General features: G+C 35.8%; 1 protein-coding gene across 1 annotated transcript in view; it reads right to left on the bottom strand.

The window, feature by feature from the left end:
• Positions 1-6,296: 6,296 nt before the first annotated feature.
• Positions 6,297-17,605, bottom strand: part of LOC138711542 (alpha-tocopherol transfer protein-like) — a 47,446-nt gene continuing 36,137 nt past the window's right edge. The window contains exons 5-7 of the mRNA XM_069842724.1: positions 15,836-15,946; positions 8,328-8,433; positions 6,297-6,899 (exon numbers count right to left, since the gene is read on the bottom strand). Coding sequence (XP_069698825.1) covers positions 6,748-6,899; positions 8,328-8,433; positions 15,836-15,946 — 369 coding nt within the window. The 3' untranslated portion in view covers positions 6,297-6,747. The remainder of the gene's footprint in view (positions 6,900-8,327; positions 8,434-15,835; positions 15,947-17,605) is intronic.

Here is a 17,605-nt window from a genome sequence, read left to right as displayed (position 1 = left end):
TTAAAAAAGCTCAACAACGTTTCGCTTTTTCAATCTTTTCCTCTACCATGAAAACGTCAACATACCGCTCTTGTAACGTATATTACTATTGTGTAGAGGTACATCTATTCAAGAGAGACATTGCGATGATATGCTTCTCGCAGATCGGAGACAAATACAAATGGAACGGAGTTTGACTCCAGTGAGTGAGAGGGTGGGGGTTGTAGGAGGTAGAAATCAAGCGAAACCATTGCGAGCAACAACGTGCTCGTGAGTCAGATATTCGCCACGGCTGCTCAATATGATGCGACTGACGGGTCTGGGGTTAAAATTTCAAATGTAGGTGCACGAAAAGATAACTGACTTTTCCCCTTTTTTTTAACCGATTGATATTAGATAGGCCTGTACAGGGAATGTAAATAAAGTGGTGCAACACTGTCGGGAATGTTTTGTGCGAATTCGCATGCGATACGAGACAACTAGTGACCGTAGAGGGAGATATTGAATTATAAATGCGATTGCTATGACAACAGATGTTGTGCTTGGTTAAATGTGGAGCACTATTTTTAACTGCCCCGAAGCATGATTACTAAGTTTGAGCTGCCGTCGTGGAAAAAGAATCTATGTAGTCCGTGGTAGAAATGCACGCCATCAAGGTCACTTGAAGCTTGTGGCAACGATGCACTACCGCAGTCATGTCAATTGATGCCCATAGGAGCAAGCGCGCGCTTTAGAACCGAGGAGAGCCTGAGCGCTTTACAGCGGAAAGGAAAGAGACAGACGAAAGAGGTGGTATATGCCGCTTGGTCGAGCTATATACAGGGATGGCCAGCACTGTTTCAATAGATAAAGGGAAGAGAACTTATTAAAACGGTATCTATGTTAATTTTTAGATTTTTTTCTCAGAAGTATAATTGCATTATAAGAATGTATCTTTTACTTTTAACGTTCATTTTTTCACAAGTTTGACTTTTTCGTTCAAAAGAAATATTTTCTCAACTTTTCTTTTTATAGAAAATTGAACTTTTCAGATATGTGCCTATTTATTTAGTAGCCTCACAGAATGTTTTCGTAAATGTAATATATCTAAAATAGGTGTTACTGAAGATAGTGTATTGAAAATTTTGAAAATATTCGCATGGAAATTGTTTGAAAGGAAATGAATTAACAAAGCAACTACTGCTACATCATAAGCAAAAGATACGTGGCCATGTGTTGTAAAAATGTCAGCTCTATAGCTTCAGCATATTTCGAGAATATAGTTTAATATTCTAATAGGAATTTGCTCTCCAAAGCATAATGCGATAAGAGTTTTGTTATGTAATATTAATTACACTTAAAACATATACAGCACCTAGGTAACTTTGCTTTGTACTGTAATATTGTTTATGCTCGACCATGCCGAAATGTAGTAATTATACACCTGGTAGCAGACCTATAATGCATGTCATTAAAGTACACCTACTCATTAAAAGTCAGGTCTTTCAGCCAATGACGACTAGGTTACAACTGTTCAGGCAATGACAGGTCAGTTTTCTACCGTTATAAAACCGCAAGTATCGATTATTCTCGGATATGCAATCGAAAGAGAATTAGCGAAAAGTCACAGAGGCTGGAAATCCAATACTGTCGCAGAAGGTTATGTTCTGTTACTATAATAATTAGCGTTAATTGTAAATAATATTCAAATAAATTCAATTTGTCATCTTGTTTTTTAATGTTTAATTTAATTTCAATGTTATCTCTGTAGGTTTTTATGGCCTAGCAAGGTCAATGTGAACATCTGTTCCTCGGAAAAAATCAATACTTTCGCGTCTGCGCACATCTCACAACATACGGAACATTGGTCAAGGTCAGATACAAAGAAAATTAATAATATCAAGTTAGAAATATGGTCGAGCATAAAAAGTCGTATGAAACTCGCCTATAATGGTAATTAAGAAGCTCGTATGAAAATTATGAAACTCGCTTGCGCTTATTTCATAAATATACATACTCACTTCTTAATTACCTTCATTATAGGCTCGTTGCATAATGTACTATTTGATTAGTTCATTGATTACTTTTATAAGGCTAAAGGTACCATCAATATCAATTCCAACTTATCATGTGATACTCAATCTCTCTCTTTTTTTGGGAGGGGGAGATATCACATTTTTGTGAATGATGTGTTTCATCCATTTAGTACAGTATAGTTGTACTACCTACTATGGAATTTATGTGAATATTCCTTCTTAACCGTTATTATGTTATTAAGATTTAGAACACAAGTGCAATATTAAGAAATCAGTGTTAGTGCTTTTGTTTTACAGACAATATAGATAATATCAAACAGAAAGAAGCCATATAAAAATGACATAAAATTTCACGTTCCGTTTGAAGTTTGTGCACCACTGTTTTCCTAATCCAACAGGCTGCTTATTCATATACACAATCCTTCCTCTTTCCATACTTAGCGCTTGATGTCCGCGCACGACGTTAAGGTCAGACAAGTGCGCTTGCTTTGACATCACTGCACTACCGTATCCAATCATTGCAAGATGGCTCTCTGCATTTATTACGGGTCGGAATGAGGCGGCACATATGGCTCGCACAGGTCGCCTGAACTAAAGCGTCAGTGTAATAAATGGCAAAATAAGTGCGATATGAACCCTCTATGAGGGAAGTCATACTAGTAGTGGCATACAACATTGAAGGTGTTATCATTAGCCAAGCCGTACCTCAAGACTAAAATGTCAGAGCAGCGTACTACTAAGATTTTCTTGATCAGAACCTAGGTCTAGTTTTGCGCCGCAAACGTGCACATTTCCTGAGAGACAATCCACCTTTCATATTGCTTGTCACAGGAGCAGTGGCTGAATTGCTATATAGATGGGATTGGGAAGTACTGGAACATGCTCCGTATTCACCTGACCTGAGTCCTTGTGACTACGACTTGTTACTTCTGTTGAAAGAACCACTTAAAGGCAAGAAGTTTCCAGATTTGCATCGTTTCTTCATGCAGTAGGACAGTCCATCAGAGAGATCAACAGAAACAACCTCGCTAACGGCATTCAACGGTTACCACGGATTTGACAAAAGATACAGTAACTGATTTTATACAGATACAGATTATTACAGATATAATTCTGTACTAGCCGTACCCGTGCGCTCCGCTGCACCCGTTAGAAATAAATATAAAGTAATTACATAATTAAAATAGGACGTTTGATCCAGGGAACATTCGTGTTTGTTAGAAGGATAAATCGTGTAATATGTTACTTAATTTAAATTACATCCAAATAATTAAAATACTATCATTTTGGTCCAGAGACACTCATTTGGTGCAATGACAATTCCTTTAACATGTTTCTTAATTGTTATTACATGCAACAGTAGTTTAATGTAGATTGATATATCTTTTAGTTTTAATGTGTATACTTTAAATTACTTGCTATATGTTTCCATTGAATTATGGTAACCACTTAATTTTAACCCTTGTTTTCTACGTCTTCAGTAAATGGCTCTTGGCCCACTATGGTTCTGAACCCTTCAAATAACTTAAATAGTGATACATTATATGTAATTATATTTCTTTCTTTCGAAAATGTAAGAATTCACGATCTCCTATGTACCATTGCCATGGAATGAATAAATGTGTTTTTTCTTCCTACTCAAACATTTTATATTTTTCACATAGGAGTTACTGCAGGAACAACGCTATAATCTGAGGCGGCGGTGAAAATGTATTTTATTGTTATTTTAAAAGTCTTATATATCCTTAACTATCAGTCCTATCAAAATTTTGCATAGAATAAAACTTATCGGAAATCAATTTTAAAGACACGTTTGTTATGCAACATATTTCGGAAAAATCAATAATAAGCGAGATATTTCGATTTATTTAATTCAGGCCTCCTTATAAACCCCCTTTTAAATAACGTATTTTGAATGTATACCCTAAAATCTCAGTTACAACGAACTTAATTTATATTCCAATTTTCTTCGTAATCCGTTCAGCCATTATTGCGTGAAAAGGTAACAAACATCCAGACAGACAAATAGACATAGACAGACAGACATAGAAACAAAATTTTCAAAAAAGCGATTTTTGGTTTCAGGATGGTTAATTATACATGTTAACGCCAATTATTTTTGAAAAATCGAAAATCACCAGAAAAATTTTGGCTACAAATTTATTATTAGTATAGATGGCAAATTAATAAACCTATAATATTCTCATAGCTAGCAGTGCATATGTCTGTACAGATTACTGTGCACTTAACTGTGGAATCCCGGCCAAACAAGTCACTCAACTTAGTGCGGTCCTAATATAATGTCAGTTGACATTGGATATATACGTCAACATATATGTGCCTAACTTGGAATCAGGCCACAAAGGGAAACATTGAAGGAGGAGGGTTCGGTCCGGTGCTGTGGATTGGATTCGGCGTATCTCAGTGGTCAGAGCGGGTCGGGTTCAATCCCCGGCGCCGGAGCGAATTTTTCTCCTCAAATATTAAAATTGGATAATGCCTGTAGGCTTTGTAAAATAAAATTAATTGAGGTCCTTCCTCTAGATCAGACGTGTCGAAAATGCCATCGTGCGCCGAGCCACTGTGTAAGCTGCAACGTGCATAGCACCTATGGAGGGAGGCGGACACTCGAAGGGGAAATAGAACAACTGTCTGACTTAATAACGGATTTTCATTTTTCTTACGTCAAGCACTTAAATAAATTATATACAGTACAAGGCTACAAACTAATGTTTAGTACGTGTAACGAAGAAAGAAATGAACAAGAAAACATAGGACACAATATCACAATCTGAAATTAATTGTCTTCAGAATGTCTCTGCGACAGAGTTTCAAAATCAGGAATTATGTCACTTACTGCCAGTCGTAGTTGATCACGAAGTCATGATCTAAATTTTATTTTTACTATTTTCATTGTTGACAATAATTTTTCACAAACGTAAGTTGTACCGAACATGGCTTCAACAGAGCAAGCGAAAGAACGAAGCTTCAAATATTTATTTTTTGCCAAAGATTTGAAAAGTTCAACATTTGTCAAGTCCTTACATCTAGCTTTCATTTAACATCACGTTGTAAATCTGTGAGTTTAAATTTAAGATCTAACCGCATTATTCGTACATCTCCTGAAGAAGGATCGACGTACAGAGATAATAATAATAACAATAATAATAATAATAATAATAATAATAATAATAATAACAACACTTAACCTTTTAATGTTTAATCAGTAACATGTAGTAACTTGTAATGCCGTTTTATGTTATACAACCGTTTTCCTCGTAATACTTGTGAACAAATCTTACATTTAATATTGTCATCATATTGTCAGCAAAAAAAAATGCATCCTCCCATCCTACTTGGAACTTTCGTTTTTGTAGAGGTAGTCTACATGGTTTCCAGAGAGATATTGCGACGATACGCCACTCGCAGGTCCGAGACAAATACAAATGGAACGGAGTTTGACTCCAGTGAGTGAGAGATGGGGGTTGGGGGAGGTAGGAAACAAGGGAAATGCACTGCGAGCCACAATGTGCTCGTGAGTCGCCTTTTCGCCGTGGCTGCTCTAGATTATGAGAAATGTTGGGACTCATGTCTGAAAGTTTTGAGTTTTTTTTTTAGTTTTTTCTTCAAAATCTTTTAATTAGATTATTATGATGTGTTCAATAGAATAATAAAATTCAGAGGTTATATGTACTAGAATTCCCTTAATCTATCATCAAAGTTTCTAATAAATTACTTTAAAAGTTGATGAGATAGTTGTGGGCTGCTGTATGTTGTTGTAGGCATACCCTCTTTGTTAACTTAAACATTTTTGCGTCATAAACATCGAGATTGGTCGTACTTGTAAAATTGTCTTGTTCGAATTCAGACAGACTTGTAACACAGTAAATGTAGCAGACACGTGTTGTAAGATTTCTTGATATATTAATAATGGATTGTAAAAAATGATTACTAATATAAGTCTTCAATAAAACTGCTGTATATTTGCCTTTCTTTACATGAACAGATTCAAGTCACATTACAAAATGTACTGTTACAAAGTGATACGCTTGACGTAAGATACTCGGAACATGTATAGATTATTGAACTGTTACACATGAGTTATAGTTAATAATAGTACCTACTGATTTATGTGGGTAGGTACAACTAAAATGTTCAACAGATCAATTTTTCAGAACAGTTTTTCTTTTGTGTACAAATTATTCCGAATTCATTTCCAGAAAAAATTGAAATCTTTAAAATTAGCAGATTAAAAACACATTAACAGTGTAACGGAAAATCAATCAGTTAATTGTCTATGTTATTACACAAATGAAGCGTTTTTAGAATAAATGAAAAAGGAATATTTTTTGGACATTTTCTTCGCGTTGATATCTTACCACTCATACGTCTCAATACCCAATAGGTTTACCATAATATGAGTAAAACTTCAGACACAAATTATTATTTTTTTCGGATAAACCGTTATACAAAACCCAAAATGGCATTTGACTCTTGCTTATTTACAACCTAAAGATTCTGTTCTTGAAGTTAACTCTGTTGAAGGACGTAGCGACTTTACTTTGTATATAAATAAATTATTTATTACCATAAAATGTTTTAAATGTAGACGAATGTCTAACGTTCATTCCTGTACAAATTATAGCAATTCAGAACAAATGTTAATATTATCAAAATTTTACTACTGCGAACTTTTTCTGACCCCTTATCCCCCACCTAGATCTCTCCTCCCTTGACACACGACCCCCTTCCATTAGTCAACGTCCAGTTTCCTAAATGAACCCTCGAACCCAAAGAAGTCGCTACTGACAGCATTTCCTCCTGTGCGCTTCTTCTCATCAGATTTCACGTTTTCGTGTTGCAGGAAATAGTCTTGGTACGTTTCGAGCTTCTTCAACCATGGGTCTGAAACAACATGAGGTAAGTTTTAATAGCAAGAATGTTGAAATATAATATTAATTTGTATGAGGTGGCGTAGAGAATTTGAGAGTGTTAATATGAAGTGACAGGCACAGGGTATTTGAATTTGAGAGGGTTAAGATGAAGTGACAGACACAGGGTATGTGAATTTGATAGTGTTAAGATGAAGTGACAGACACAGGGTATTTGAATTTGAGAGTATTAAGATGAAGTGACAGACACAGGGTATTTGAATTTGAGAGTGTTAAGATGAAGTGACAGACACAGGGTATTTCAATTTGAGAGGGTTGAGATGAAGTGACAGACACAGGGTATGTGAATTTGAGAGTGTTAAGATGAAGTGACAGACACAGGGTATGTGAATTTGAGAGTGTTAAGATGAAGTGACAGACACAGTGTATGTGAAATTGAAAGGGTTAAGATGAAGTGACAGACACAGGGTATTTGAATTTGAGAGTGTTAAGATGAAGTGACAGACACAAGGTATTTGAATTTGAGAGTGTTAAGATGAAGTGGCAGACACAGGGTATTTCAATTTGAGAGTGTTAAGAAGAAGTGACAGACACAGGGTATTTCAATTTGAGAGTGTTAAGATGAAGTGGCAGACACAGGGTATTTGAATTTGATAGTGTTAAGATGAAGTGACAGACACAGGGTATGTGAATTTGACAGTGTTAAGATGGAGTGACAGACACAGGGTATTTGAATTTGAGAGGGTTAAGATGAAGTGACAGACATAGGGTATTTGAATTTGAGAGGGTTGAGATGAAGTGACAGACACAGGGTATGTGAATTTGAGAGTGTTAAGATGGAGTGACAGACAGAGTATTTGAATTTGAGAGTGTTAAGATGAAGTGACAGACACAGGGTATTTGAATTTGAGAGTGTTAAGATGAAGTGACAGACACAGGGTATTTGAATTTGAGAGTGTTAAGATGAAGTGACAGACACAGTGTATGTGAATTTGATAGTGTTAAGATGAAGTGACAGACACAGGGTATTTGAATTTGAGAGTATTAAGATGAAGTGACAGACACAGTGTATTTGAATTTGAGAGTGTTACGATGGGTGACAGACACAGGGTATGTGAATTTGAGAGGGTTAAGATGAAGTGACAGACACAGGGTATGTGAATTTGAAAGTGTTAAGATGAACGACAGGCACAGGGTATTTGAATATGAGAGTGTTAAGATGAAGTGACAGACACAGGGTATGTGAATTTGAGAGTGCTAAGATTGAGTGAGAGACAGAGAATATGTGAATTTGAGAGTGTTAAGATGAAGTGACAGACACAGGGTATGTGAATTTGAGAGTGCTAAGATTGAGTGAGAGACAGAGAATATGTGAATTTGAGGGTGTTAAGATGGAGTGACAGACACACTGTGTGGGAGTTTGAAAGTGTGGCATTCTTACTCCAGTTGGCTATAATAGAACCTCCACATCCTCCCATTTCTGTGGGAAGACTCTCCTTTGGGACTTGCTTGTGTAGCTCGGTGAGGTCTGTCCCATGAACATGTACCTGAAACATGAGAGAGCTTTGTGTTATATAAAGGAATGGTACATCAAAGAGAGAAGCGTCTTAGAGAAAAGAAGCTCAAAATTTACCTTGTTTTTCTAAGTCTTACAATAATGGAAATAATGTGCTTCGATATAGTTTGGGAGACCTCAACAGTGGTGTAGGAAAATATCATGGAGGATTGGTTGCACACTCGGAGAAGAAAAAATAAATTACCGTGCAAAATGACTGATCACGTTTTTTTTTTATTAACGTGAACGTGTAGTGACTAGTACTCTACTCCAGCATTGAAATGTACATAAATGTACTTAGGAAGAACCTGGTAAGTCCAAAGTCTATAATAGGATTATTTAGAGGAGGGAAACACAAAATTTAATTTTTTCTTAATTGATGCACAATTTTATATTATTGTAGAGAAATATCATTACTGCAACAACTAAATTTCAAGAGTATGTAAATAATTGGAACCCATATTTAAAATACAGAATACAGTAATGCACTAAAATGAATATATCTCACCAACTTTTATGTTATATCAAAATTTCTATAAAAATTTGCCCCTGAAAGGACGTTCTTTAAAATGTCTTCAGCACTTATTTTGATATAGTTTTGAAAATTATAATATTAACAATTTCATCTGAGACAGAATTTTAGTGGTACTTCTATAGAAATATGGAGAAGGCCATAAAGGCCTGTTAAATTTTATGTGGACCTAATGTGATGAGTTGTTAGCTCTTTGTTCATCCCCCAAGCTGAAGGACCACCCCTTATCGCCTGCTTCTAAAATATAGTAACAGCTACCCTCCATATCTGGAGGCCGTCTCCTCTATCCGCAACCTGAGAACGCTCCATGCAGTGGTTAGAGGGACACATAATACATGGACAATGGTTTTTTTTAAGTTGGTTATTTAACGGCGCTGTATCAACTACTAGGTTATATAGCGTCGATGAGATTGGTGATAAAGAGATGATGTTTGGCGAGATGAGGATTCGCCATAGATTACCTTGCATTCACATTACGGTTGGGGAAAACCTCTGAAAAAACCCAACCAGATAATCAGCCCAAGCGGAGATCGAACCCGCGCCCGAACGCAACTTCAGACTGGCAGGCAAGCGCCTTAACCGACTGAGCCACGCCGGTGGCCTGGACAATGGAATAATGATAATAATAATAATAATAATAATAATAATAATAATGAGAGCGTCCACCGCTGTGGAGTAACGATTAGCATGCCTGACCGTAGAACGAGCGGGCTCAGGTTCAAATCCAGGTTAGGACAAATACCTGGTTGAGGTTTTTTCCGGAGCCAGTAAGAGTAAATGCTGGCTAACTTTCGGTGCTGTACCCTGGACTCATTTCGCCGAAATTACCATCTTTTTCTCACTCAGACAATATAAAATCACGTCAGTTAATAAAGCATCGTTAAATAACCAATTAAAGAAGATGATGAGAGTGAAATGCAGATACGTTTATTTACATGTAATTCCAGGAGTTAAATAATTAAAATTTAGTGTGAATTAATGTAATTTGGATACAAATGATTAACATAATGAAGGAAAACTAATACAAGTTATTAAAGCAAGTATTCTACAAAAGTAATATTTTAAGAGAAATCATATTCTACAGACAAAAAGCAGCCTTTCTGACAATCGGTTTTTGAAAGTAGGTAGTAAATGTCTGACAGCCCTTTACATAAATTAGAATAAGATACGCTATTTTCACTATTACACCATTATAAAGAATGAAAGATAACATCGATCTAACATTATTTACAGTATTGTACATAATTTACAAAATAAGTACGCTATACCACTACACACATCATCTCTTTATTCTTCATCTTTCACTGTTGCTACTTCTCGTCACTGGAATTCTCTGCCGCCTGAAGTCAAGGGCTGCCGAACTTTAATTTCCTTTAAATGTAAATTAGAAAAATATCTTATGATGAGTTGCCAGACCTAACGCGTTGCAAATATTTAATGGAATGTGTTCCACTGTGTCTATTTTTATTTTTTTTCTTTCTTATTTTTATTATCTAAATGGTGTTTATCACTTAACGCCAATATGTATCCCATTGTGTTGTTTTTTTATTAATCTATTTTTTGTGTACATTTTATTCAATTGTCGCTTTCTGGTTTAATTATGTAAATCCTACTTAATTGTAATCTAATACTAATATGTATACTAATGTGTTTACTTTTATTTTTACTGTGTACATTTTTTATTCAATTATCGGCTTCTGTTTTTATGTGATTCGTGTTTGATTCTAACAACATTAATATGTATTCCACTATGTTTATCTTTATTTTATGAGGTAAATTTTATGTAACTACCTCTTTTGATCTCATTATATACCTGAATTGTATCAGTATGTAATTACTTAATTCCGATCCAGTTTTATGTTCAACTGTGTAAGCAAGTTTTAATCCTGGTTGAGTGTAAGAGAAGGCCTTACGGCCTTAACTCTGCCAGGTTAAATAAAGCCATTATTATTATGATTATGATTATTATTATTATTATTATTATTATTATTATTATTATTATTATTATTATTATAGTGGAAACACTAGTAATGCCCCACTTCATTATTGTGATTCTCTACTGACTGACCTCAATGTCAACCAGTCGCAAAAATGACAAAGTGTTCATAATTCTTGTGTTCGCTTCGTCTGCGATGTCCGTCGCGCTGACCACATTACCCCATCCTTCCAAACTCTAAACTGGCTACGGCTTAACGAACGTAGAAATTTTCATTCTCTTGTTCTCCTTTTCCAAGTCCTTCACACCTCTACACCTACCTACCTTGCCTCCCGTTTCAGTTACCTGTCATCATATCATAATCTCTTCACACGCACGCAAAATAGCCGCATACTAGCCATACCAACACATAAGACATCATCGTATTCATCATCATACACAATCTCGCGTTCGCGCTTGTGGAATACCGTACCCAGTGACATCAGAGACTGTCGGAATTTAGTAGCGTTCAAAAGCAAGCTTATGAAGTATTTTCTTACTGCGTAAAGTAGGTTTAATTTGTACTTAATAAAAGAAATGCTTCTCTCTTCTTAACTTTTACAATAACTTGTCTAGCTTTTATTAATCAGTTAATCTTTTAGTACTTTGACGTTTATTGTATTTGTAAATTTAATATTAATTGTAATTATAATTGTAATTGTATTCTTAATATTGTAGTTGTAATCCCCTGTAGAGAGGAAGAGAAGGCCTGATGGCCTTATCTCTACCACGTTAAATAAATATCTTAAAAACATATATAATATTATGTAATAAAATAACTTGCAATTAAATGCACAACACATTATATAAGTATAATATTTTAAGATTAATATTTTAAATAATGTTTGATGAATATAGCGCCGCAATTTTTAGTGTAGTGCAAACGATAAAAATAACGTATTCTAATGTACATAGTGCAAATAATTTAAATTGTAAATATTAGTGCAATTGTTAAAGTGGTCCAAGTTTTGTTCCGCCTAATTTTACCACAAAACTCGCGTGGGCAGTTAAACAGTACTTCGCTTGCTAGGTGCACACGCGTCGTCCACTACTATAAAAGCTGCCTTATTACTTAGTCCTGTTTTCAACTAGGACGAACTACGGTCCCTAAAGTCACAATGACAGGTAGGAAGTTCGTACAAATCAGAGGTCTGCATCGGACGTTTTCGCTCGAGCTCATAGCATAATCCGATAGGTAGTGCACATGCATGATGGGTAAAATTGTCACGAGCGATAAATCCTCGAACGGTATAAGCCGAGCGTTAGACATTCGTTCTTGTTACAGTGATGAACTGTGTAGTAACATCATAGATGTTTATCATTTAAAAACTTTGCAGTGTTTAACTAACCTCTCCGTAGTACAACTACAAAATTTGCTTTAAAATGTAATATAAATGTTGTAGGTAAATGTTCCCCCCCCCCCCCACACACAGGAGTGATTTTGTTTTTGCCACATCTGATAGATGTTATTGGATGCAAATGTAATTATTTCAAACTCAGAACTCAATCACTATAGTGCAAGAACTGTATCAAGTTTTCTAGTAATAATAATAATAATAATAATAATAATAATAATAATAATAATAATAATAATCTCTAATAATTAGTGTATCAATCTTTTCGTCTGTAACAGTTGTGCAGCATGATTATTCGTTTTATTATATTTTCTGTGACGTTATCTCTGTACTAATATTGTTATTAATCTACTGCTATATCAATAATATTTTGTAAAACGTTTCTACATTGTCGCAGTATATAGGCGGAACCCTATGTATGGACCTATCATATTATATATGTGGTAAATCAAATATTGAATAATTATTAATTAGCAATAATAACTGTATATCGAAGTTTTTCATACTATTTTATTTATAACTTCATGTTCCTGTTTTGGTACGTTCCATTGACTATTCCATTAAACGTTTGTCATAAACGCAGAAAATAAAGTCTTATTTTTACCATGTGAGCAAAACATATGTGTATCTTATCTGTCGCCTTCCATACAAGATAAGGCATGTCGGTGAGATGACCTTGTACTGTGCTTCTATTTATTACGAGCGTATCACGACCGATCGTATCTCACTCGAGCGTGCGACATTCAACCGAGTTCAAGCGAGCGATTTAACTCCAATGCAGCACTCTGGTAAAAATTCAGTAAATTTCAGTTGAGTTCAGCAAGAAGTACAGGTTTCACCCGCGCCCTACTCCCGCTCGCTACAGACGATACGCAGTTCACATAAACAACGCATAGTGGCATTCTGTAGAGCTGTGTAGAGTCGTGAATAGTTTGAAGAATATTGTTAATTTATATTAATATTTTAGGTTCTCAACAGAGTGACTTTTTCTGTTGTTATTGTATTTTTTATGTAATGTTAAAATATTATGCATGATTCCAAAAAAGTAAATTCATGTGTTTAAAAATAATTATGCAAACAGGAGTGTGTAACACGTTTATTTGTCCACACCTGTGGAGTAACGGTCAGCGCGTTTGGCCGCGAAACCAGGTGGCCCGGGTTCGATTCCCGGTCGGGGCAAGTTACCTGCTTGAGGTTTTTTCCGGGGTTTTCCCTCAACCCAATGTGAGCAAATGCTGGGTAACTTTCGGTGCTGGACCCCTGATTCATTTCACAGGCATTATCACCTTCATATCATTCAGACGCTAAATAACCGAAGATGTTGATAAAGCGTCTTAAAATAACCTACTACCACGTTTATTTTTCCCGATTATTCTTCGTTAAATGTTGACATCCCGTCCTGCTATGCATTCGGTTGCGTTACAGTCCAAGTTCAACATCGGAATTACGATACGAACTTTCTAGCTACTCATTGCAATAGAAATGAAAAATTTTCTTGAAAATAATTATCGGTTTAATATTATGTGACATATATGAGGTACACTATTAGATTCACAAAGTAGTTGTTCACGTGACTATAGTAATAAATACTGTATCATATTTCGGATTTGCTCCAATGTCATCTTGTGACGTAGAACGAATATTTTCAGAGTACTTATTGTTTTTTTTTTTTTTTACATAAAAGGGGTATTTCTTTTCATAAAATGAAAATGTTCGTTGTTATTTGTCATAATGAGGCTAGAATCACAATTGTACAATTTCTATGGTATTTTTACGTGTAGGCCTAGGGATAAATTATATTAGTTTGGGAGTTACGAAGTTTATAGTTAAAAGTTATTGTTTTTTTTAATATAATTCGCTTATTATTTTCTTGTTCTAAGGCTGTTGAGAATTGGAGCACATGTTTGGTTACCACCCGGTTGTACATGTTTGTCGTTCTGATCCACTGACAATGAGAGATGTGTTATTACTTTTCATTCTATAGAGCGTACCTGCACAAAGAGCGCTCAACGAGCGCGCGCGCTCCTTGGGAGCGGGACAGCCTTGTTTACCGCTCACCGAAACGGAGAGCAAGATACGTCAGACTGACATAGACTTGCTATAGGTAGAGGAGAGGGAAACGACCACTCAGCTATCTAGTGGAGTGCAGTGTGTAGGCCTATTCTCAGTAACTGTTTCACGTTGCTTACCTACTGCTACAGTACAGTATGGAGGAATCTAAAAGACGGAACATAACATTTAACATTTAACGATTTACAGCTCGAACTTATTGATCTTCAATGTGACCTAAGGGCTAAAGATCGTTTGAATAATACTACTAGCCTGGTTGAGTTTTACAAGACTAAATATTAGCAATAATATCCACGACTACACAGGCTGGCTGTGAAAATGATTGCTATGTTTGGCTCAACATTTATATTTGTGAGCAACTGTTTTCTATTATCAACATTAATAAAGGCAGACATCGAACATCTGTAACTGATGTTTCATTACGATCAGTAGGCTGCTGTTCCTTTCAGCTGCCGACAGCATAAAACCTCGTTTTGATGTACTGATAAATAAAAATATGACAAAATGATATTGTACATTATAGAATTTCTATTAATTCTGTAAAATAAATATTTCTTTAATAATTAATAATAGTCCAAGGTAGTTTTGCAAACACTGAACGGGAATTCATTTCATAAACAATCGTAATAGTACTTCTTTTATGTATATTTTGTACGAGATTACCCCTTCTTCCAGTCCACCCTTATACAGAGCGCAGCTAATACTGGGTGTTCAGTTCAAAATGTGTCTTGGCTCGCTGTATGCCGTCATGTGGCTAGCTGATGAGCCTAGAGAATTCAATCTTCCTACACTTCCGCAGCTCAGGTGTATAATCTAAGAGGCAGAGAAGTTGGCTAGCAAGTACGGCGTTCATTCTGAAGAGTACGTGCCGATACGTACGGTAACGCCGGTAGTGGCAGGAATGTGAACTGTTTGGAAATACGTACTGTCGGGATATGGGGAGAGGGTTAAGACGATTACTTACGTATTTGTTGACATTAACTTCGACGGTCAACATGGACACGGAGCATTTGATTTGTGTTGTGGAATGTTGCCGTACGCAACCGATGATAACAAATACCCTGCGTACGACTTGGCCGCGCAAAACACAGTTCGAAAGAGGTTATGGTAGCACACAGACCGTACAGACCGCCATCTGTTGCTACGACGTTCAAGTTATACCGTACACGTTCTCAAGTTCAGATTGAAGAACGCCTTAAATAATAGGCAACTTCTCTAACATGTAAACTGAAACTCGCTTCAAATCGGTGACCCAACAACAGTGACGTCATGACACACTTTGAAATGAACACCCAGTATTTGCATTCCGCTCATGAGCTGTGAGCCGGCTCGGAGAGCGCTAACCTTTTGCAGGCCTGCTATAGAGATATAGTCCAAGCTCACACAACTTATCAATTTTGTTACCAAATCGTTAGCTCTGTTCATAATATCAATCTTCAAAGAAGTGTTGTAAATCACGTACCCTTGCCGCAAGTTTAGAAGAAAAAACAGATTTGATTAGCTCGACGAGCACTCCAGCAAAGGGTGGTGCGTTGATGATGTGGAGCGCTTTCAGACGCGTACTGAATGCTTTCTGAAAAATATAAATGTAAACAAGTTATATTATGGAACACTGACTATTCCTTTTACAGGAAAAAAAGAGTATATAGGGTTAGTTAAAAGTCCCGCACCACCTAAATAACTTTTGAAGCATACGGTTCAGTGACATGAAACCTGGTATTTGAGGATACCATATACTAAGAACTCAGTAATGGTATTACCGAGCTTTTTATACTTCCGGTTTAACCGGAAGTAACTCCAGCTCTCTTCTTTTAAATAGAACACCCAATGTATATTTTTATTTTTGAATAACGCTCATTAAGAGCTTTTCAAAAAGTACCCACAGTTGATACTTCTGTACAAATTCAGTGTTGCTAAATAAAAATGGAAGTGGTGCAAGATATTCCTAAAGCCTGGTTAAATCATTCCTTAAATGGTTTCTATGATCGAGTGACACATTGTAAAGCAGCTGAGGGCTACCAATTTGAACATATAATTTAGAAGGTGAGCTAGCTTTGTTTTGTTTTTGTTAAGGAAGGAGTATTTTATTATTTTATGCTCGACCATGCCGAAATGTAGTAATTATACACCTGGTAGCAGACCTTTAATGCATGTCATTAAAGTACACCTACTCATTAAAGGTCAAGTCTTTCAGCCAATGACGACTCAGGTTACAACTGTTCAGCCAATGACAGGTCAGCTTTCTACCGCTATAAAACCGCAAGTATCGATTATTCTCGAATATGCAATCAAAAGAGAATTAGCGAAAAGTCACGGAGGCTGGTAATCCAATACTGTCGCAGAAGGTTATGTTCTGTTACTATAATAATTAGCGTTAATTGTAAATAATATTCAAATAAATTCAATTTGTCATCTCGTTTTTCAATGTCTAATTTAATTTCAATGCTATCTCTGTAGGTTCTTATGGCCTAGCAAGGACAATGTGGACATATGTTCCTCGGAAAAAATCAATACTTTCGCGTCTGCGCACATCTCACAACATACGGAACATTGCTCCAGGTCAGATACAATAAAATTAATAATATCAAGTTAGAAATATGGTCGAGCATAAAAAGTCATATGAAACTCGCCTATAATGGTAATTAAGAAGCTCGTATGAAAATTATGAAACTCGCTTGCGCTCGTTTCATAAATATCCGTACTCACTTCTTAATTACCTTCATTATAGGCTCGTTGCATAATGTACTATTAATATTCGATACACTTTTCTATTTTCTTGACTTAGCAAGACTGAATTTGTACAGAAGTATCGATTGTGGGTACTTTTTGAAAAGCTCGTAATGAGTACTATTCAATCATAAATAATATATGGGGTGTTCCATTTAAAATAAGAGAGTTGGCGTTACTTACGGTTAAACCGGAAGTAGAAAAACCTCGGTAATACCATTATTGAGTTCTTAGTATATGGTTATCCTCACATACCAAGTTTCATATCACTGAACCATATGCTTCAAAAGTTATTTAGGTGGTGCGGGACTTTTAACTAACCCTGTATAATGGTTTGTGATACGTTCCATAGAAGTAGGAAAACCTCAGTAATACCATTATTGAGTTCTTAGTATATGGTTATCCTCACATACCAAGTTTCATGTCACTGAACCGTTTGCTTCAAAAGTTATTTAGGTGGTGCGGGACTTTGAAATTAACCCTGCATAATGGTTTGTGATACGTT

Source organism: Periplaneta americana, chromosome 13 (genome assembly GCF_040183065.1).
Source record: "Periplaneta americana isolate PAMFEO1 chromosome 13, P.americana_PAMFEO1_priV1, whole genome shotgun sequence".
Lineage (NCBI taxonomy): Eukaryota > Metazoa > Arthropoda > Insecta > Blattodea > Blattidae > Periplaneta > Periplaneta americana.
This window is presented reverse-complemented; position numbering and strand designations above follow the sequence as displayed.